General features: G+C 40.3%; 2 protein-coding genes across 4 annotated transcripts; both read right to left on the bottom strand.

Annotated features, from left to right (window-relative positions):
- Positions 1-954: 954 nt before the first annotated feature.
- Positions 955-7,007, bottom strand: mapk12a (mitogen-activated protein kinase 12a). 2 transcript variants are annotated; one of them, XM_061823024.1, is made up of 12 exons: positions 6,646-7,007; positions 4,823-4,952; positions 4,689-4,747; positions 4,500-4,611; positions 4,365-4,394; positions 4,164-4,211; positions 3,668-3,782; positions 2,703-2,774; positions 2,485-2,564; positions 2,247-2,325; positions 1,979-2,152; positions 955-1,873 (listed from the first exon to the last, which is right to left on the bottom strand). In XM_061823024.1, exons 1-12 carry the CDS (start codon positions 6,762-6,764, stop codon positions 1,806-1,808), a joined length of 1,086 nt encoding a protein of 361 aa, XP_061679008.1. In that variant the 5' UTR covers positions 6,765-7,007; the 3' UTR covers positions 955-1,805. The 2 variants fall into 2 exon arrangements, with proteins under 2 accessions (XP_061679008.1, XP_061679009.1); XM_061823025.1 differs by having other exon boundaries at positions 6,675-7,007.
- Positions 7,008-7,378: 371 nt separating this feature from the next.
- On the bottom strand, positions 7,379-23,008 carry selenoo1 (selenoprotein O1). 2 transcript variants are annotated; one of them, XM_061822187.1, is made up of 9 exons: positions 21,595-23,006; positions 20,412-20,615; positions 20,152-20,329; positions 16,026-16,156; positions 13,661-13,938; positions 10,746-10,914; positions 10,390-10,575; positions 10,056-10,212; positions 7,379-9,433 (listed from the first exon to the last, which is right to left on the bottom strand). In XM_061822187.1, exons 1-9 carry the CDS (start codon positions 22,152-22,154, stop codon positions 9,209-9,211), a joined length of 2,088 nt encoding a protein of 695 aa, XP_061678171.1. In that variant the 5' UTR covers positions 22,155-23,006; the 3' UTR covers positions 7,379-9,208. The 2 variants fall into 2 exon arrangements, with proteins under 2 accessions (XP_061678171.1, XP_061678172.1); XM_061822188.1 differs by having other exon boundaries at positions 9,218-9,433; positions 21,595-23,008.
- Positions 23,009-23,043: the final 35 nt, after the last annotated feature.

Below are 23,043 nucleotides of genomic sequence, written 5' to 3'. Positions count from 1 at the left end.
ATTATCCTCTTGTTTGGAGCCATATTCAGATGATATGCAATCACAGCCAAACCGCCTGCCCATCCGCTCCACTTCCGCGGCACAGATGAACCATCGCGGCCCGGCGACACGGGTGATTGCGGCATTGTCGGGAGCGTTGTTCAGAGCTACGGCCGTCCGCGAGCCCGATGCTGGTGAGGCGATGCAGCAGCATTCGCCAGCGAGCCCAACGCCATCCGACGCCCACATTGACACATTTAGCACACCTGTCATTTGTACGCGGATCTTTTGTTACGTTATGAGAGACTGAATTGCGTGGTCCGCTCAAAAGTATTATTTTTTTTGTAGCTGTATACACACATACCTGTCATTTGGAACACACGAAGCTCTCGGCCATTGCACCTGTGCAATCTATTTTTCAAGACGAACCGGGTCTCTCGCAAACTTTTGAAGGGTACATCCATCCTCCCGTGTGTTCAAGCAATGTCCAGCAATGCAACAAGCCGACATTTTGGCTAACACGAAGGAATGAATCACCTTCCTGTAGATAAAACTAATAGAAACAAATGAGTCCACTTGAGGGCGGTCCCACTATGTACGTCACTTCCTGCTTCTTCTCGAAAACAAATCCCTCAAGAGGATTTTCGTGGCAGGAGTTACAAAAAGCCATATATGTCAAAGTCATGTTTTGTGGTGAAAAAACGCATGGGTCCATGTTGGCTGCCGTTTTTTTCATTAATAACAAAAAATCATGCATTTCATGACAGTGGCCCTTGTCTTCTGTTTGTTATGTATTCAATGAAATAGAGGTTGAACACGATTTGCAAATCACTGTATTCTGTTTCTATTTATGTGTCACACAACCAATTATTTTGGAATTGGGTGCGTGAGAGACATGAATTGTGAAATGTTTTTTTATTTGTCTGTGACCTCACTATTGGTTAAAGGGGGTTGAAGACAAAATCCCATAGAAAGTAAAGATTCTGATCGATGCTTTAATCAACAATTAGTCATATTAGAAAAAAAAACGCAACTTGGCCAACAAATGTATTTCTTTCAATAACAAAACCACCCATTCCTGTATGCACATTGCACGACTTTGTGCTTTGTTTAGTATTAAGTGTATGTGCCTTTGTACTTTCGTGCTGAAACCAGTTGTGAACAATACTTCAGAAAGTCTGTTCTCCTGATCCTAAACCAAAGGTTTCTGTGTTTGTTTAAAAACAATACACGTTTGGCCAACATAATGCTGAGGGTTCTCTCATAGATACAATTAGAAATGCATATATGAGTGTAAACAACATTTAAATTAATTCATGAATGTGTGATAATATTGGTTGGCATTATGGAGGACCGTGGAAAGAATAAGGTCACACATGACAGGGCATCCAAATCTTCCACAGACTCAAAATAAAGTACTGCATTATTATCACAACAAGACAACACATCTCTAGGGAATGCAAAATAATGCGGATACTTGCATTAAATCTCTAATAAAGCTTATCACAAGGAAGACAGACTTGGAACAAACTATGACTCAAATATGGATCAAGTTTAACAAATCTATCATCATAACTGATTTCTATTTTCTACAGTGAAACAAAACTACGTTCAGTACTGTCTTGATCTGGTTTTCATACGTACGATTCCAACTAATTGTACAGGGGCATTTAAGAAAAAAAAAAGCGTAAAACCCAGCTATTTGACTCTCTTATATTAGGATACCTACAAATTTTGCAGGAAATTGAAGTACCACAGGTTATGCGCAATTTTTAGCTGCTGGACCAACGTGGGCTTGGAAAAAAACAATGTGGGCAACTTGTGTCTTACAAAGAGGTTTCCTTGGATTGTGCCACAACTGGTTTGAAGGTTAAGATCTCTGTGAAGGTGTGACCTAAAATTAAAAAAAAGGTGGAAGAAAACACAAAATACACAACTCGAGTGAATATTTCCATATGCACTGAGTCCTGTTTGATTTCTCTTCCCCATTCAGCCTTACGTTTCCAGTGTTCCAGGGGCAGCTCCGTGTTGTCCAGCGAGTGGTCGTAAGGCTGAGCTTCCGTCTCCTCCTCTGGTTCCCGAAACTCCGTGAAGTATGGCAGCGAAAGGGCATCCGCCGCCGTCGCCCTGCTTTCCGGATCCAGTAGTAGCATGTGCTCTAGCACGGACACAGCTGAGGAATGAGGTCAGAAGGGAAATCCATTCAGCGTGAAAAAATAATAAAATGAATTGAAAGGTGAATAAATTTGGATGTAAAAAAGTAATACCTTGTGGGTTGGCATTGGGGAACACTTTATGAAGGTCTTTCTTTTCAACTTTTTTAAGACTTTTGATGTAGCTTTTGGCCTGAAAATATCATGACTGCATCTTTAATTCAAAGAAAATTCAAAATGGACTGGACATTCTGCAAAAATAGATACCACGTAATTCAAATAATGGGTCACTTGGAAGGTGTTAAAAAGATAAAAAAATCTATCAAGTTGCTGTTGGTTGATTTAAACTCACGTCATCCGATTGTAGTTTTGCGAGAAATTCCGGAGGTGGTGTTCCTGTGAGCTTCATGATCTCAGTCAGCTGATCAAGGTCTTATAAGGTTGGGGTCAAGGAATCAAAGGTGATGTCAAACAAATAATAACACAATAACGCAAAAAAAAAAAAAAACAATTTTTTTAAAAGAATCTCATGAAGCAGTGTAAGCGTGGGCACAAAAAGCCAAAGGATACGGTCACTGCCTTTGAAAAGAGGTTTCCCTTGGAGCATCTCTGCCATGATGCAGCCTACTGACCAAATATCCACTGAGGACCAAGCACAAAACAGCCCATTCAACAACAAAACGAACCTCAAAACTTGGAGTCAATTGGGTCAACGGGTAGCACGGTGAGCTATCGCTCTCTTGTGGATTATATGTAGTGGTACATGGAATTGACGGAGTATATCAGTAATTTATTGTTCCTGAAAAAAAAAACTAATAAAAAAATGGGCTTTTTATGGCCATCCATTTATGCTATAATGACAAATCATCTCATAACAGTAATCCATCTTATCGACAATAACATAAAATGCAAAAAAGATTATTTTTGTCAAAATTAAATTGCATATCATCAGTAATGTAATGTGATTATGTTCACTAACACTAAAATGAGATGCATACAACACATCCAAAGTTTTACCGGTGTTGATACAAAACTGTTCAGTGTTCATCCCTAATTTTGTGATTGCCACTTGGAGTGCTTCATATGTTGATATCTGTTCCTAAAATTGTAATAAGATAAATGAGAGGGTTATCAACTTCAGAGAGGAATTATGGTGAAGCTCATTGAATCAACCACAAAGTTTATACACTTTCTTTCTGCAGTGATAAAATGTTTTTGCCAAGCATACACCAAAGCAAATGAGGTGTTTGTGTACATCCTGTACGTCACCTTGAGATAAATAAGTGTTGTTGTCATAAGTGACTTCCGTAGCGTTTACATTGAATGGATGAAAATAAACTGTCTGACCGAGTTCACTAAATACTTTCTAAAAATCCATGTCACATAAAAGTTCCAGCCTGCTCACTGGAGCTTGCGAACTTTTGGTGATAAAATACAAACTCCCTCAAAACCCTTGAGGGGAAAAGCAATAAATGCATGAGAACAACACATTTGTACAAAAAAAAAAGGAACTGCCATGTCATTCAATTGATTACCAGTCTGGCTGTAGTGCATCCAGCTCAAGATGACTTCCGGGGCTCGGTACCAGCGAGTCACCACGTAGCCTGTCATCTCATTGTCAGCCTGACGTGCCAAACCAAAGTCCAAGATCTGACAGGACAGGTGAAACCACCAATGTGTGATTGTGATACTGAGACAGCCCAGAGTGAAGCAGAAAATGCTGTTAGCGCCCCTTCACCTATACAACAAGATGTTCAAACATTCCTGACAGTCAATCGACTGCAAAACAATGCTTTTTTTTTTTTTTTTTTACAGTATGACATTTCCTTTGTTCTACTAATGCATAATGACATGTGGTGTCCATTTTTATCCAACCAAATGAGGCTCTTCGCCTTGTAATTCATGCCTAATTTTCCTTTTATTTTTTGATAGAAATGGCTTACAGCAAGAATCTTTTTTTTAACATTTTGGCATTAAATGTTATAACATATATATAAAACATAGGTTATCAGGGTGCATGCGTGAATGTACCTTGAGCTCACAATCTTGGTTAATTGCAAGATTTCCTGGTTTGAGGTCCTGAAAAGTTCACAGCAGCAAACAATGTCAAAGACAAGGAAACCAAATAACCAAGAAAGAGGTCAAGTAATTAAGTTAGCTTATCAAAAGTCCTCTTGTTTTCTTGACTAGATCACACTCATGCTGGAAATCCAAACAATGTAAATAACTTACCCTGTGAATGATACCAGCGGAATGAATATACTGCAAGAAAAAAAAAAAAAGAATGTGTGCGGTTTATCCAATAGAAGAACGGGATCCGCAGGTCGCCAATGACAAACAACAGCAGGTCAAATGCGAATTCTCCACCTTGAGCCCTTTAAGGATCTGATACACCAAATACTGGATTTTTTCTTCCGACAGCCTCTGCAGCTTCATCAGTTTGCCCAAGTCCGTCCCCATGAAGGGCATCACGAGGTAACTTGAGGACGAAGCATCATTGTGAGCGTAAGGAGGAAAAGTTTATTGTATTGTACAGTATATCAGCGGCACACTTACAAATCATTAAATTTATCCAACGAGAGGTCCGCCGTGAACACGTCTAAGAGGCCGATCACCTGCAGACGAAGGAAACATGCGGCATAATTTCAATATTTGATAGCCACGGTATAAAAAGAAATAGTCCATCTTACATTTTCATGCTTCATGTGTTTGAGGAGCCTCAGTTCCCTATAGCCTCGTTTGGCGAACAGCTCAGACTGGAAAGGCCGATATAGCTTTTTGATGGCCACTTTGCTTCTGGTTCTGATGTCCGTTGCTGAACTACAAATTTGGGAGAAGAAAAACAAAAAAGGATCAGGAAATGAGATATAAAATCTTATTGTGCTTTTATATCCATCCATTTTCTGAGTCGCTTATCCTCACAATGGTTGGCTCTCATAGAACAGCTGTGTTCTGAAAATATGGAGAATTACATGATGTTGTATTTGGTGTTGTTCAGGGTTACTTACAAGTAATGGGAAAACTTTTTAAAGAAGAAAAAGTAAGTGGGTCAATTTACCCCTTTCATTCCCCTGCTCCATCTCGGTTTACCCCAAAACCTGGAATAATGTGGCCAGACACAAAACTGCTTCTTCTTTTTTTGACTTTCCTGTTTCACTGTCCATCCATCAATCCATTTTCTAGAAACTTGATCCTCATAGGACCCTGGAGCCGATTCCCTGATGATCATTTTGATTGTGAGGGAACCTCTTGAATCAATGGGGAATGTGTACAATTTACTTAATCTTAGCTCTCCTTGATATCTAAAGGTCCAAAAATAAATATAACAATGTATAGCTCACCTCAGAGAACCATGATGACTGTTAAACAACAAATGTTTCATGGCCTCATCATTTTATTACAGATCCACAACAAATTGATCGATAATTTGTTTTTAAATCAGAATTCAAGAGTAAACATTTGGTCAGTTCGTATGAAAAGGAATTCGGTACCAAAAAGGCATCCAATATTTTAATAACCAGTTATTACATATGGGAATTTAATATTTCGGTTCAGATTCTACAAAGAATGAAAGAATTTGTAGCACGTGATGTGGTTTTGCCGGCCACATAAAATGATGTAGCGGGTGGGATCTGGTCCTCAGGCCTTGATTTTGACACCCGTGTCATTGGGGGACCAAATTTGTCGTTCAGTATTGTGGGTTATGGTGCTGTGATGCATCGGATTGAGATGCTTCAAAGACAGCATCTCGATGAGCTCTGCAAACAAGGGCGAGTTCTTCGTTATGACAATTACAAAAGCTTAAACAGTCACAAGGAGTCAAACCATGAATGTGAAGAATTGTGAATGGCCATTTTTGGTGTCTGCACGTTTATAATTGATGCTAAATGCATATGTGACTGCGAGGGGTGTATTTTTTTTGCGATAGTGGATATTTATTTTCATCATTATAATCATCAGTATATTGGATATTTTGAGCAGTTGCAAGATGTTCCAAGACGCTCAATAGATCGTGCACCTAGTGCACTTCATGTTGTGGGTCAGTCGGGGTCTTTCTGCCTACCATCATCTTTTCTGGAGGCACTAAAACACACGATCTAGTCTCTTTGCTTTAGTTTGAATGCTGCATCCCGTGCAGGTACCAGTTTTTTAATTTTATTTTTTTGTGATGCAGAGGAGCTCGGGAAGGCACCGCCTACCGAGTAAATCATTGATCACAATGAACACTGTGGCGAAGTCTGGAAGACACTCGATGCTGCCTGAGATTGTTCTGAAGCCTTCAGGTTTATGGGCATCAATAAGTCAATATAAAAAGTTGTCAGGTGGCCGGCGTGGTTTTGTTCTCCATCTAACTATAATACGGAAGTTGGAAACACAGCAGTGTCAAGCTGAGTCTCTCCTTTGTTCACGGTTACAAAAGGCGGCCACCAACACGTCAGCTCGACTTTCTCTTGTCATGTCGCTCCACGCACGCACCAAAACGAATGGACTTTTACGTCGATTTGTCACTCACCAAACCGTCCCGTACGCTCCGGTCCCCACCTGCTTCAGATCACGGTACCGATCCGGTACCTCCCATGAGGTTTTGTTGATTTCCTGCCGATGGTACCCCGGTCTGACGCGTCGAGACATCCTTCTTGCGGCAATTTGAACAGTTAAAGACGAGTTATTCTTCTCATTCGTTGTTCAGTTTCTTGGAGAGCTACTTGTGCATTGCTCCAGCTTTTGTGCGTCGATCATTGTGCGGCTCTCCGGGCGCACCCTAAGGTCCCGAGCACAAAGCCACTCCCGACTCCAAATTTGGACGTCTGCCACTAAAAAGGTGATACACCTGGAATGTGTGTAACGCGACACCAGGCGCAAAACAACGCACGCGTTCAGCCGGAAGACGAGCCGCATTAAAAAAAAAAAAAAAAAAAAAAAAAAAAAAAAAAAAAACAGCAGCAGCAAAATTACAGATATTTGACAAGTGATTGGATGTCAGTGGAGTTTCGTGTGAGCAAGTTTTATTCAGACTTGCTTGGACATGATCGCATTTGTGTGTTGAGCATGCGAGGACAACGTCGACTTGCAGAAGTTCAGCCTATGTGGCCTCACTACAAATACTGTATTGGTTATATATTTAAAAAAAAAAGTAGAATTCATTTCCAGAATGGAATCAGACTTACACGTGTTTCCTAAATGAGAGGATATTATTATTAGAACTTTTATAAAGACTTCACGCAAAACACTTGAGAAAATGTCCCACTTGATTTCTTTAGATTTATTTCAAAAGACTTGCTACAAGCTCGGAAAAAAAACTCCAAACAAATTGTGGGATAATGAAGAGGGACAGACTGATCGTTTTTGGAATCCATGTGATATTTCCAAGGTGCACATACTTTTTATGTAGACAAAGGGTCAAACAGCGGCAACATTTGAATCCTAGTGCAACTTTAGCTAAATGAAAACATTTAAACATCAAAAAGCCACAACATGAGATACACTTATATGATCCAACACAAGAACTATGGGGGGGGGGCAGTTATGATTGACACTGTCAGAGGTATTCATTTAAAAAGTATTATAACATCGAATCGAACGTCACGTGACTCATTTAGGTAATCACAGTGTACCACCACCACTATTACCACCTGTATGTTCTTGAAAAAAAGAATGACACATTGTGATATGAGTGAGACCACTTGAGTTTTCAAGGGAAGCTGCTGTTCAGACGATTTTTTTTTTTTTTTTTTTTTTTTTTGCTTTGACTTGAGCCGAAAAATATTGGAGCACAGTATAGTGGCATTGGACTCAATTCAATGAACAAGGACCAATTTGGCAAATAGTAAACAATTCTTCCCAAAAAAAAAAAAAAAAAAAAAAAAAAAGATTTTAGCCGTTTAATGACACAGTTCAAGTCTACCATCAAATAACAACAACCAAAATCTCCCCTACACATTCTAAGGTTAAAATAACCACTTCAGTTTAGCCTTAAGTCCACAAGCTTAATGCTAACACATAATGGGAAACACCAAAGATGGGCTAACAGTCTCAGTGCATCATGTTAACAGCTATTTAAATCATGAAGCATTCTAAAATATATACTATAAATATATATATATATATACACACACTGTGTATTATATTAATGGGTGGATGGATGTTTTATTCGATACTACCTAATATTCCTCTGCCAACTACTATTACTACAGGTTGCCAGGTGGCCAAGGGAGACCAAACGGTGCATCTTAATGCCCAAAGAATCGAAACAAAAAAAGTGGGAATTTTTTTATTTTTATCTGCCATTTCATTATATTGTTAGCTTGTTTTTAATCAAGTTTAATATTATAGAACACTTTTCAAAATGAAAAACATTACCACCAATACAGTATATATATATTTTTTTATTTTTTTTTGGGGGGGGTGGAACAGATTAATTTTAGTTCCATTAATTTCAATGAGTAGATTTGAGCTTCAAATGTTCGAGTTATGAGCATGGTCCTGGAACAAATTCAACTCGTATCTCAAGGCACCATTCAGTTCATGTTTTTCTCTTACTGCAGTGTATTGAATTTCTTTGTCAAGTGATCATGATGTTGTGGCTGGTAAATGTTAATACAATCATTTGGCTAATGCTAATTTAAAAAAAAAAAAGGCCTAATCCAAACTATTTGGTATTCCAGTCATTAGCTCCACAGTTCATCAGACTCAGACAGGTCCTTGTAAGACTTGACGTCTGAGGCGTCATTAATAGCCACCAGACACCAAACAGACAGGAAACAAGATAGGGTGATGCTTATCATTATATATTTTTTCATGTGTGGAAGAACACATCATAAATTTAAGGTCCTTAAATTGTCATAACAGTAATAATACATTTGTGGCACCACATCCAATTTATTCCCAGACTGCCTTGCGTCGTCAATGTGCTCTATGGATTAATCTCAGACCAACTTCCCTGACACCGGCCCACCACACAGTGATACGAGTTGTGCAAAAGATCAGGCGGTGCATTAAAATGTGAAAAAAGGAAGTCAAATGCTCAAACTTCCCTCACACATTAGAAGGCCAGATGATGAAGCTCAGGGAAGTTATTATGAAGATCATGTGACACAGATTGCCTGAGACCAAGCTGGAGGTTTGCTGTCATACGGTACAGGACTTCGGACTGTGGAGGAAGATGCCACCTCCTCCTGCTGCTCATCGCCATCATCCCTCTCCCCCTGTTGGGTGGCACCACCTTGACCTACCCACGCTGGGACCTCCAGACCTGGCTGGGAGGAAAAAGGCTTCTCCAGAACTTTGAGGACCCGGCGGACCTGAAATACAGTACAGCCAGACATTATACATCATGGAAGTATACACTGCACCTGGAGAGGAAGTGAATGTAATACCTTTCCACACAATATGGGCACATGTTGGCTTCCTGCCACATTCCAAAAACAAACTCCAACCACGTGATACGGGATTTGAACTCAGGTCCCCAGAACTCTGAGGTACATTTGCTAACCAGTGTTCCAACCATGCTACTGGGCCAAAATTAATAAGTAATGAACAACTATTTAAATGATGAATGTTGGCATAATTAGATAAAATTGGAAAGAAAAAAAAATTGTGATTTATTTATTTATTTGACCTCCATGGAAAATGGCTAGTTGAGCTCAAACTGGAAATTTTCACTTTGGGGTCTAATCACTTTTTTGCCAACATATTACACAACAAGTGTAGTTATTTGAAGGGGGAGTACATTTCTGTTCTATGTTGCACACTGAGGACTTTGTAGCAAAGTGTCCTTTTTTTACAGTCAACTCATGAAAAGATGTAATCAAATTTTTACATAATATATGACATCATTATAAATAACCCCAATTACCTTTGTCATTATTGTTTCTTATTTTTTCTTTTGTGAGTCACAAAACCACAAGCTTCAGTTGACCATACCTCAGAGAAGTCTCCACTCTCAGCAGCTTCTATCGCATTCTGGGCAATGTAATTCCGAAGCACCACACGTGGGTTGGTGCTGTTCATCACAGTCACCCTCTCTTCCTGCACAACCTTGACATCACTCTGGCCCTCCAGTTCCTGAGCAAGACGCTTCCTGCAATGATACCAAAAAACAACCTAACCACACATTTCCTGTTTTTTTTTTTTTTTTTTTTTTTTAAAACGATCGACCGTTTTATCAGTGACACCCAGGTCATGTTAGTTTAAAAACTGAACTTTTTTCCACACGTGTGCGTCCAGACATGAGTGCAATTTCCTCCCTGCATCCCACCTATAGCGTGTGATCCAACCGATCCATTCCTCAGTTTGTTTGGTTTTGAGTTCTTCCTCGTTGGTCTCCATCAGTTCCTTCAGTCTGCTCAGTTGGCTGAGCTGCCTCGCTATCGCCATCCTGTCTGAGATCAATTGGAACAGTGCTGGGTTGCTCTGAGCCATAGAAACCAGCATTGCCAACTCCCTGTTGACAGTAGGAAGAACATAAAATAGCCACTCTGTTTAACTGATAGAGACACAGAGTGAACTAAAGTATTAGAACAGTTAACTATTCTACCAACACAAGGTAAAAATGGGAGTAAAGGAGTAAAGAGGCAACTTGTGTTTGGGCTTGCAATGGCTTAGGCAGCTCACCGTGGGTCCATAGTGGGTTTGTTGGCAGCTTTAAGCTCCTCCAAAGAAGCACACTGCTCCAACATGAGGTTTGCAGCTTGTTTGACAAGCTCTTCTTCAGCATCACTTTGTTCCTCCGAGGGACATGAGATCTGACTAAGACTGCGGAAGGTGTTCGTGAAGTCAGCGCCTGCACAATTATAAGTAAAAACTTAGCATGTACCGTAGAACGGTTGTTACATGTAACATACACACATATGTCAATTTACACTTAGGACTAAGTGAACCTCGTCCTGGAAGCAGTCACCTTATCGTTGTGGAGGTGTTTGTGTGTCCAAATCAAGGAGATGAATTGTCTGAGGCTTTACGAGCCTTTTAGGGTCATCAATGGCTGATAGGGACCAGACAAAGCACAGTGAAAAGAGCCCTCTTTTAACTAATATAAATGGATTGAAGTTTCCCTTGTCCAGACATGTGACCCCAGGGTCCCCCTTGAGAGACAGGCCTGGACATGGGGCTCGAAGGCGAGCGCCAGGTGGCTGGGCCTACACCCCTGGGGCCAAGCCATGTACAGCCCAAAAGGGTAATGTGGTTCGCCCTTCCCATGGGCTCACCGGCTGTGGAGGGGCCATAAAGGTCAAGTGCCGTGTGAGCTGGGCGGTGTCGAAGGCAGGGACTTTAGCGTTCTGATCCCTGGCTATAGAAGCTGACTCTAGGGACAAGGAATGTCACCTCTCTGCCAGGGAAGGAGAGACATGGAAGAGATCGACAGGTGGATCATTGCAGCGTCTGCAGTGATGCAAACTTTGAATAAGTCTATTGTGGTAACGAAGCAGCTAAGCCGAAAGTCAGAGCTCTCAATTTACTGGTCAATCCATATTCCCACCCTCACCAATGGTCACAAGCTGTAGGGCTTGACAGGAAGAACAAGATCAAGGATACAAGCAGCTAAAACGAGTTTCTTCCGCAGGGTGTCTGGGCACCCCCTTAGAGACAGTTTGAGAAGGTCATTCATCCGGGAGGATCTCAGAGTAGATTGGAAGACGGAATGAAAAAATTGAAGCGAACTATAGAGGTCATGCACGTGACGTCACAATTTGCACAGCACCATGTTGCCGGTCTAACCAAGCTGCTCGGCAGTGCGGGAGTAATTGAACCAAAGCAGATTTTTCTAATTTCCTGAGACCTGTTGTGCTGTTGGTTGTCACAATAGACGACACAGTTATTCAAAGATATCATTCTATGGAATACCATCTGAAAAGACGAGAAAAGATCGATGGGTTGCCGGTCTAACAAAGCTGCTCGAAAGTTGCTGAACCGGAGCAAATTTTTCCCAATGCCCGAGACCTATAGTGTTGTTGGTTGTCACAATAGATGAGACAGTTTTTCAAATAAATCATTCCATGGAATACCAGCTGAAAAGACGAGAAAAGTTTGATGGATGGTGCCCAATGAAATACACACACCTGTGTAGCGATCATTTCATTTCAGGGAGGAATTATTCTTCTGGATCTCAAGTTACCAAGAAGCATTTATAATGCCAAGTTTACTAATTAGAGAACAATGCGTATTTAAAAAAAATAAACTGTCAGTCACAGAGAGGTTGACGGAGGTAAGCTTGTGGCAGCAATAGGAGGAAAGACTCCTGGTCCTAAATTTTTTTTCCAGTCATAGCTAATGAATGCGAGTTTGTGTAAAACCAAGGGTCATTTATTTAAATATTGGTATTTGTAATGAAAAAATCTGAGTGGGTCCATCACTATGTGGGATTCATTCTTGATTGAGAAGAGATCCAGCAACGAAATATTTGTAAGTATCCAGACTTTTATATGCTTTCAACTTTTCACTACTCACCAGATACAGTGCACGTGTATATCCAGTTGTCCAACACGAGCGGAAGCGAATTAACAGTCAAATTTCTTCCGGGCAAAAACATTGACTTGGGCATTAAATATGGATCATCTATACCAAATGTCTCCAATTTTTCCATGATGTACCTTTGTTTATCATCACCTTCTAAATGTTTAACGGTATCGGACAAAACTCTGGGTGTCATGCTATAAGACATATTCGTTTCATCCCAAAAGAATTAATTTGTAACAATGCTTTGTTTGACCGGCAATATAGCGACGTAAACAAAAATCACGTGATTTTATGACGTAGGTGCAGGAGCTCTATAATGACAAATTTGAGATATCTTGGCTACCACATTAATGGGAGCCAAGTGGGGTAGCTGGTGCATCTGATTCAAATGCCTCCCAGACACCTCCATGGTGAGCTGTTACGGGCAGGTCCCACCAGAATCCCAAGGACAATTTGGGACACACTGGAGGGACTACACCTCTTTGCTGTCCAGGGAACTCCTCTCGATCTCCCCAGAGGAGCTGGATGAAGTGGCTGGGGAGAGGGAGGTCTTGGCATCCCTGGTAAAGTTGCTTCCGCCATGTCCTGACCTCGGATAAGGGGTAGAAGATGGATGGATGGACAGACGGACATGTTTGAAATCAATGAGTCCCAGTCCTGGAACAGTGTGTCCGTGCAACTTATCATCAGGACGTACAGACACAATAATCCTCTACAAAATGACGGTTGTTGCTTCACAGTAGCGTTATATTGCAGGTTTATATTGGTAGAGTATTTCTGTGGTATCCATTGATCTTGCTCTCTCATTATATTATGTTTAAGGCTGCAATAACTGCCACTGATCTATTACAGCGTATATGAAGTACATCCTATTTAAGAAGAATTTACTTTGAACTCGAAAGAACATTGCCAGTATAATCTAGAACAAATAAAATGATTGAGAATTTTTATTGTCACGTTAACGTGAAACCACTAATCAGGAGAAAGGACTACACGCATGACTTACTTGTTGTTTTGATTTTTTTTTTCCATTAACTGAAAAGTAAATCAAACAATTGAACACGCTGTCTGACCTGTGTTGTGCATGGTTTGCAGAAGCTCTGTGATCAGGATCTCATCCTCAGGTTCCTCTTTTTTCAATAAACCCAGCTTCTTCCTCATATTATCAAGGTAGTACTTGTTATACAAATCCAAATATTCCTCCATAACAGCCTTTGCCCGATCAGGTGGAAGCTCTGGATCGAGGGCCTCAGCTAACTTGACCAGGTTCCACCGGCAGATCGCGGGCTGAGCCTGGTAAGAGTAGCGTCCAGAGTTGTCTGAAGCATTGCAAATGAAATCGGGATCAAACCTGTGGGCAGTAAAAAATAGGTGGTTATGCATGATCATTGTATTTACAGAAGCTGAAATTGTATTCAACACACCACCATTCATCCATCCATCCATCTTCTACCGCTTTTCCGAGTCAGGTCAAGGGGTCATTAGCTTTAACAGGGATGCCATGAGTTCCCTTTTCCCAGCCACTTTATCCAGCACTTTCAGGGGGATCCCGAGGTGTTCCCCGACTATCCGAGAGATATACTGGTAATCTCTCCAGCGTGTCCTGAGTCGCCCTCAGCGTCTCTCTCTGGTGAGAGGTACCCAGAATACCTCACCAGGGAGGTGTCCAGGAGGCATCCGGATCAGATGCCCCAGCCACCTCATCTGCCTTTTCTCAATGCAAAGGAGCGGTGGCACGAGACTGAGCCCCTCCGAGATGACCGGGCTTCTTACCATATCTCTAAGGGAGAACCGGTCACCCAGCGGAGGAAACTCCTTTCGGCCGCTGGGATCCAGGATCTTGTTCTTTCAGTCACAACCCACAGCTTGTGACCATAGGTGAGGATAGGAATGTAGATCGACTGAAATTGAGAGCTTCATCTTTCGAGTTAGCTCCTTTACCAAACGGACCGATACAAAGTCTGTTCCACTGCAGACGCTGCACCGATCCACCCGTCAATCTCCCGGTCCATTCTTCACTCAATTGTGAATAAGACTCCAAAATACTTGAACTCCTCCACTTGGGGCAGGATCTCATTCCCGACCCGAAGAGGGCACGCCACCCTTTTCTGAACAACCACAAGTTTTCTTTAACTATATTTCCAAAGGTGCTATTAATAAGAATTTTTCTCCAGATGTTAGAAACAACCCAAGTATTCCATACATACACAGACAGCTGAAAGGAACACACACAATTTGAAATGACAGTGGAAAAGTATTGAACAGACCAAATGGTATTTACAGTGGTGCCTTGGTTCTCAAACACAATCCGTTCCAGAAGGCTGGTTGAAAACCAAAATGTTCGAAAACCGAAGCATGTTTTCCCATTACAATGAATGGAAAATGAAGTAATGTGTGCGTAAAAAATAGTTTAAGCATTTTTTTTGCTTTGCCTGATAATAAACTGCATAGTAGAGATAGATGTATAGCTTAAATACTTTATATAATTAAATCATTTCAGAAATATATTTATTTTTTTGCTTAAAATGTATGCTTTACCCTAGTAGAGTATGCTAGGCTAGGAGCGCATTGCCGTATCTGTAGCAACTCGGCCCCCAGCCCTGTAAACCTTTTTTTTTTTTTTTAAAATCAACAAAAGTGCAGAATAACATTAAACAAGCAATAATGGGGGGGAGGGATTGTTTTCATTTGCACAGAAAGTACTAACATAAAAAAAAAACTTGAAGCTAGAGGTAGGGTTAATGGAACAAAAGAAAAAAGCAATGCAAAACAACAGTTTCAGATGTCTTCGGTGGGGGTGACTCGCCCCTTTTTCACAAAAAATGAATCTATTTTTGTCTCTACTGTCTTTTAAGCATTTTTCTGAACAACATCATTAAAATTTTGCAGTTCTCTGCAACATTCAGCTTTATTTGAGTGATGAAGTTCCACAAAATTATGGATGTCGTTCCATCTAGCGCAGATAGCTTTAATGTCGGCACTTGAGATATGCTTCCTGCCTTCAGCTCCATCGGACATCTCCCTTCCTCGCCAACACTGTCCCCAGCTAACTGATGCACGTTCACGAAAATAAGAAGCAACTTTTCGACTTCCTCCTAGATCTGTGGCTTCTGCTTGGTCAACACATGCGTTTGAAAGCACAATAACAAATCGTCGTGGGTCAGCTGCTCGGGCTGTTCAAATAGCGATTTGGATTCGAAAACCAAAGCAAAAAAATCTTGAAAATTTCGTTCAAAAAGACGTTCAAAAACCGAGGCATCACCGTATTTATTACTTTGTACAAAAACCTTTATTTGCAATATGTAGTGAGAAAAATGGTGACATGTTAAATACTTATTTCAGCCACTGTATCAGTGTAATGGATGGATGGACAAATTACAGTGAATTTGGATTTTTCACCACGACCGTTTTTAAAAAACGATCTCAAAACAATCTCACCTATCCATGAAGCCATATGGACCATAGTCCAGAGTGAGTCCCAGAATGCTCATGTTGTCTGTGTTCAGGACACCATGACAAAATCCTACACATTGCCACTGAGCCACCAGTCGAGCTGTCCGGCGCATCACCTTCAAACAAGAAGTCATGAAAAGTCACATTGGAATAAATGCGCTCTCTGAGATGAACAAATGAAAAGTTACAAAGATATAACCTTGTGTTCGTATCTTTGTCTAAGGCCACATGGTTGTAATCATTTTGAAAAGCAGACTCTTGAAATTCTTGTTGGTGTTTATTTAGGCGCAAACATATGTTCAAATATGGATGTAAAATAACACCATTAAAAATGAGAATGTGCTAATGACTCTACAGTATATCTGGCCATGAAAATAAATTATTTCAAATATTTATTTGCCTGGTGGTCAATACGATAGTGCATTTAAATACAGGTAGACCAAACAAATGAGAACTTTTGGACACCACTGAGCAGTTTTTCGAGCAAGGGAAGAGGAGAAACTCATGATGATTTTCATGTTATAGGTGTTATCCTGTATTTGTTTTAACATTGCAATATATATCGCAGAGTTACTGAAAATTAGAATGTCATTTTCCCCCCAAATATCGTGCAGCCATATCCACAACACTTTGTAATACAAGAATTCCACATAAATGTTGGTTACAACACGACACTGCTGGAACATGTCAGTCTAATATTATACAAATATTAGCACAATCAATATTTTTCTGAATTAGGACAATTAAGTTAAAAATTTTAATGCCAACAAAGTTGAGACGTGTAAAACGGAAATTAAAACATAGTACACTACAGTACAATTATCGCAAAACAACTCCTAATTGAAATTAATTGAAAAGCAAATCATTCACCAACCCCCCCCCCCCCCGACACTAAGACGTTTTGTTTTTAATCAGGAAAAAAAATATATAACCAGTACTATAACATCCTTAAATGTTAAAGTTACAGATTTTCCTTTGGGAAAACTTCTCATAAAAATATTATGTGAAAAACAGCAACATAAAATAGATTGCAAACAACATTTAAATGTAAAGAGTTTATTTCTCTCTTGGAAAGACTTTGGAACCATGGCTTGAAAAAAGTTATTTCACCACCCTAATAAAAACGTTGAATGTGAATAGACAACACCGCTGTGCTTAATGTATTGTCCGAAGAAAATCAGTGTGAATCTGTGTTTGCCAGACATTGGGTAGTCTCCTGCTGCCACTTATTGGTGGGAGGATGGAAGCACACTTGTAACTCAAAATCTGGGCTAAATAACCCTGTGCCAACTGATGGCTTGTACCTAAAAAAAAAAAAAAAAATCCTTAGTCGGGTTCACTTACACACTATATGACAAGTATTTGCTCACATGGTTTGATGAAGACAGTGATTCCCAAACAGTGTGTCAAGGGTACATTGGTGTGCCGTGAGCGCTCTTCAGGTGTGTCGTGGGTAGTTATCCAATTTTATGTAATTGCTAAAAAAAAAAAACATTTATTCCAAGAAATAATGTATCTTTATTCATCTATTTATGCCAGTGAGGCACAATGACAGAAAGAACCAAAAAATCCTCTTCTATTAGGTGGTAGGAAGTACATACAGTAATTAATCGATCTATTTTTGGTGACATTTACTTTTGTTGGTGTATGAGTTGAAGTGACACCCCATTCTTATTCTATACGGTTGAACATTACATTGGTCAACCCTCTGGAGTTATAACACACTTCTGGAAAGGCATTCCATAAGGTTTAGGAGTGTTTTTAAGGGAATTTATCACCATTTTCCGAAAAGCGATTGCTCACTAATGTTAGACAAGAAAAACTTTTGTCAGTCTCAATTCATCAATGTTCTAGAGGGTTGAAGCAGAATTGTGAAGGCCAGTCTGGTTCATCCATCAAACCCTCTCATCCATCTGTGTCTTTATTAACTTTTACCTTGCGCCATTCTGTTCCCACAAAATCGGAAATGTCCAAAATATTAGCCCCTGAGCTCCAGTGAAAGGAATGCTTCAGCATAACTAGAGGATTTCGGACAGTCCAACAATTTGGGGATGAGCCCTTCCTCTTCAACATGTCTGTGCAGTAATGCACAAAGCAAGATACATTAAGACAAGAATGAGATAATTTGGTGTGATTGAATTTGACTGGACTGCCTCCTTCTCCCCGCAGCCTAAAAGAACACCTTTGCGTTGATTTCGAGAGGTTAGTGAGAGAGGCCATGTCATCCAAAATCAGTGTGTGACTTCATGAATAAAGGGCCGTGAAAAGGTATTGACCTCCTCCTCAAAGTCTGATGAATTTGCATACTTTCTCCACTGTAATGTAATCAAACAAATGTAAATCGACGACTATAACCCAGGTGAATGTAAAATCTGTTTTTTGATTGATAATTTTATTTTTTAATGAATAATAAGTTACCTGGCCCTGTGTGGAAAAGCAATATCTCCCAGAACTAAGAACTGGTTGGGTCAGCCTCATCAGCAACCATTGAAATCAAGCATTTTCTGTAACTAGCACCTAATCTTTCAGATCACTATCGCAATATTTTGGCCCACTCTTCCAAGAAGTTTGGAAGTTGTTTGAATTCTGCAAAAATTTAAAATGTTTTGAAGTAAGAACAGGCTTTTTAGGTTCCTGCCACTGCATTTCAATCTGATTTAAGTCTGGACTTTGATGACACCTCTAAAAAACCTTCATTTAGTTGTTGAAACCATTCAGAAATTGAATTGCTGGTGTCTTGTGGCTTGTTACGTTGCTGCAGAACTCAAGTACACTTCAGCTTGAGGTCACAAACTGATGGCTGAATATTCCCTTTCAGGATTTTCTGCTATTTAACAGAATTAATTTTTCACTCACAGCAAGATGTTCAGGGAGTGAAGAAGCAAAGCAGCCCAAGACCATCACACTACCACCGTCGTGTTTGGCTGTTGGTATGATGGTAAGACTTTTTTAAACCCCTTTTCTGAAATGATGTGCTCCATTTACACCAGATGTAACAAGACACACACCTTCCAAAAATCTCATCAGTCCATATAAGATTCACCCAGAGCTATGGGGAATCATTGAGATTTTTGTTTGTTGGTCAAAAGTTTGATGAGCCATTCATCATCTTACTGTTCATCGGTGGTTTTTGCCTTGGAGCTCTGTCATGGATGCTCTTCTTTATTGTTCTAATGAAGACTGACAATGACTGTGGTACGGGGAGGCCAGCAGTTCTTAAGAAGCTGTCCTGAATTCCATTGTGGCCTCCTGGCTCAATTATTGTTGTTCTCCACAATACTTGTAGACCAGCCAGTCCTGGGAAGATTCACCACTGTTCTATGTTTTCTCCATGTGAGGATCCGCCCAATGCTTTGTTTGAATCCTAAAGCTTTAGGAATGTTTTTTTTTTGTACCCCTTTACAGACTGATAGGTGTCACTTAGTTAATTTCTCAATTGTTGTGAAATTTCTTTGGATCATTTCATTTTGTTGCAGCCTTTTAAAATCTTTTGCCATCATAGATTGTTTATGTGATTTCCCATTAATTCATGATTTAACAAGGTGCGGGGGGCAGCTTTTCACACAGAGCCATGTAACTGAACATATTTTATTGCCCATAATATATGAAATAATTTATAAGCTGCATTTTATGTTCATGATGGTTATATTTACATTTGTTTGATGATTATAAACAAAGTGGGGAAACTAAGCGAAAATACCAGAATTTGAGAAGAGGGACAATACTTTTTCACAGCAATGTATACTCCCAAAGGATTGGTAAAAAGTTCCCATGAACTCACTCCTGAACCTTGTGGAAACCCTCTCCAGACCAAAGCTTGACCAAGAGCTGCTATCTTCCTGGTCATTTTTCAGTGTGTGAGCTGGGTGCATATCTTGATGACATCGAAGAGAACTCAAAAGAGGCTCCATTCAAATCTTGCTATCATTTTGAAAACTTCATACACTCCCTTTAACTTTATAAGATGATGAAAAGAGTCTTTGCTTCAGTCTGTGACATCAGCCCATCAATCAAATAGTTGTCACATCCCTGCTTACTTTGCACAGACATGTAAATTTCACTTACGTACATGTTTAAAAAAAAAATAATAATAATAAAAGAGTGCTCCAACCTCTCTGAAGAAAGACACATTCCTCTCCATCCGGTCTGAGTACTGCTGCTGGATCTCTGGGTAGAACATCTCAATGACATAATCCAACATCTGTACTCGAAGCTCATCATGTCCATAGCTGGGACCCTGACGATTTGAAAACTCATCTGCCTGCTTAAAAATCTCAAAAGAACCAAACCTGTACAGGTAATGGACCATGCAATCAATCAAAGGAAGATGTACAGAAACATGTGATAGGTTCCAGGGCATAAACGACCCACCTTAAAAAGGTTGGTGCGATCCTGAGGACCACCGAGCATCTCTCATGTCGAGGGTGTCCGCTGTAGTAGATATCCCTGATGACTTTGCTGTCTGAAGTCACAACAGAACCTGCTCTTGTGGTGGGCACACGCAGGAAGTGCATCGCCTCACTACAAAGGAACTCTCTAATGCTGGAACGAAGGACCTTACGGCCATCAGCTTGTCTATGGAGAGAGAGCCACAGTACATCAGGCAGCTGTATTTGTTTTCAAATTTCCATTGTTCCATTTTCTCCCCAATTACAAAATGTCAACATAAGTCTACAGTTAGCAGTGACAATATGACAACCAAATATTTTCAGAACAGATTTCATTGATTATTTCATCAATTAATCGAACAGGATACAAATTTGTACTCCATTGCATTAATTGCAAATCAGTTACATTTAAGTGTTTATTATATGATTATTATTATTTTATGATTTGGAATAGTTTAGTAATTCAATAAAACCAAAAGAAGGAACAGTTACGCAGTGCCACACGAGAGCCTGTGATGCACTCACCAACCTTTTTGAAATGGAGTTACTAGTTACTAGTTTTATACACATTTCTGGCTCTGCTTCAGGTTCAAATAGATGTCAGTTATTCATACCACAGCTTCAGCTACCAATAAAAAATATAATTGGATGAAACTGGCTGTTCCCCCCATGATTCCTATTATATTAATCAGTTACTAGTTTGGGCTCTAACGTCAGAAAACATGGAAACATTTTAACCACACCAGTAAGTAAAAGGAAATTTCTGCAAATGTCTATGTCATGTCAGATACAAGATAATCATTTTACTTTCATGGAGGACATCAGAAATCAGATATTTACTGTTGAGGGGCTGAAATCAGTTTTTACAATTTATCAATCATCCAAATGGTTGTCAATTATTTTGATCAATTAGTTTCCAAAGGGTCAGATGCCTGACGAAACAGCTTTGCTTTTCCTTTGCTGAAAATGCTCAAAATTAAACTGATACTGAAAGTACCACCCAAGACTGGATGTTGCCCCTGTGACCAACATCTGAAACCATTGCTGGGTATATGACTAATACACCTGTATAACGTAAAAATGAATGTGCGGGATACCAGTAAATTAAGAGATTTTGTACACGTGTTTCTAAATAAAACATAGACAAACGAACAAAATAGAAGTACCTCGAATAGGGAGTGAGTCCAGCTCCTTTCACCTGAATCTCCCAACGGCCACTAGGATTTTCGTGCAACAAATTTGGGTCTTGATTCGGCGGAACTCTGACCTCTCCCAAGTAGCAGGCCGCCCCATCACCGAGCTGACCGGCGAAATGGCCGAACTGGTGGCCACAGTAACAATGAGCAGCAGGCTCGGATCCAGGTATTACTTTAGAGCCGCTTAGATATTCGGGCCCGAGTGGGTCGTCCGTGACTTCATCCCCGTTGAGCCCCAGCAGAGCAAGAGCTTCGTGAGACACCGCCACAAACCGAGGCCTGCTCAGTGCCTGCGGCTTGACCCGGGAGAAACACGCTCCTTTCACCTGTCGCACGCCGGGATCCTCGGACGAGTCAAGTGGAAGTTTCTTCAGTACGACATTGTCGAAGTCGAGTCGCTCCAGGGCGGAACGACTCATGGCCAGACCCATTTCGTCCATCCCGACCGAGGTAAAGGATCGAAACAAGAACGCACCTGGGCTAAAAACATGTGGCGTTCTTGATAGCAGTTGATGTACCACAAGAGCCATCAAACTGTTGTCAAGCCCATTTACCTGCCCGGTGGTTGGCGCAGTTAAGAGAGTTTCTGTGTCATGGTTTCATAACCAGGAAGTATCAGCGGATGTTTGTGAGGAGGAGGTGTAACATTATTATTCGTCCTACCGGGAAAAGTACCGTGGGAACAAAATGGCATTCAGTCTTGTCACTCTGTATCGGAAGCAACTGTCGTTAAATGGCATTTTCTATTGTTCGGTACCAATTTATTTTATACAGTGAGAGATTGTTTGTCTTTGAAGTAAGCCTGAGCATATGCTTGTAGTGGAATGTGACAGACGTGATTCTACTTAAAACAGTTGCATAACAACCACGATAAGTAGTCACATTTCAAGGTCCAATGACGCTTTACAAAGTGCTGACATTACAGGACACCGCCGCCAAACTGAAGATGATCGAAACTTCAACTGCTTTTTGCTGCATTTAAACCCTCACGCCTCTTGCATCATTCTATACACAGCATCTATAGTCAACCTTATTTCTCGTTCTTTTTCCTTCCTGTGATTTGAAAATTTTTGAATTACGGTTTAACATATAACAGGATATTACATTGTCAATTTCCATTGTTTTAACAGCGGGTTTTTTTTTTAAGTGCCAGACAAGCCACCGCTCAGTGTCCCCAACTTATTAATAAAATTGAGTTGAGTGTACAGTCTATTGTTTTAACATTTAAAAGGATCTCATTTTTAAAACGTATCAGTTAGGATTATGGTACAAAATAATTTAAAAGGCATACACCATGGAACACAGCGAAGATGGACATCACGCGGTGAAAATTTGGCATAACAAAAACAGGTGAGTGTGAAGTAATTTCTGTCTTCTGTGGGCTGGTCTCGAACAAGTGACAGTCTACCATCTGCTTAA

This window comes from Syngnathoides biaculeatus, chromosome 6 (assembly GCF_019802595.1).
Source record: "Syngnathoides biaculeatus isolate LvHL_M chromosome 6, ASM1980259v1, whole genome shotgun sequence".
Classification (NCBI taxonomy): domain Eukaryota; kingdom Metazoa; phylum Chordata; class Actinopteri; order Syngnathiformes; family Syngnathidae; genus Syngnathoides; species Syngnathoides biaculeatus.
This window is presented reverse-complemented; position numbering and strand designations above follow the sequence as displayed.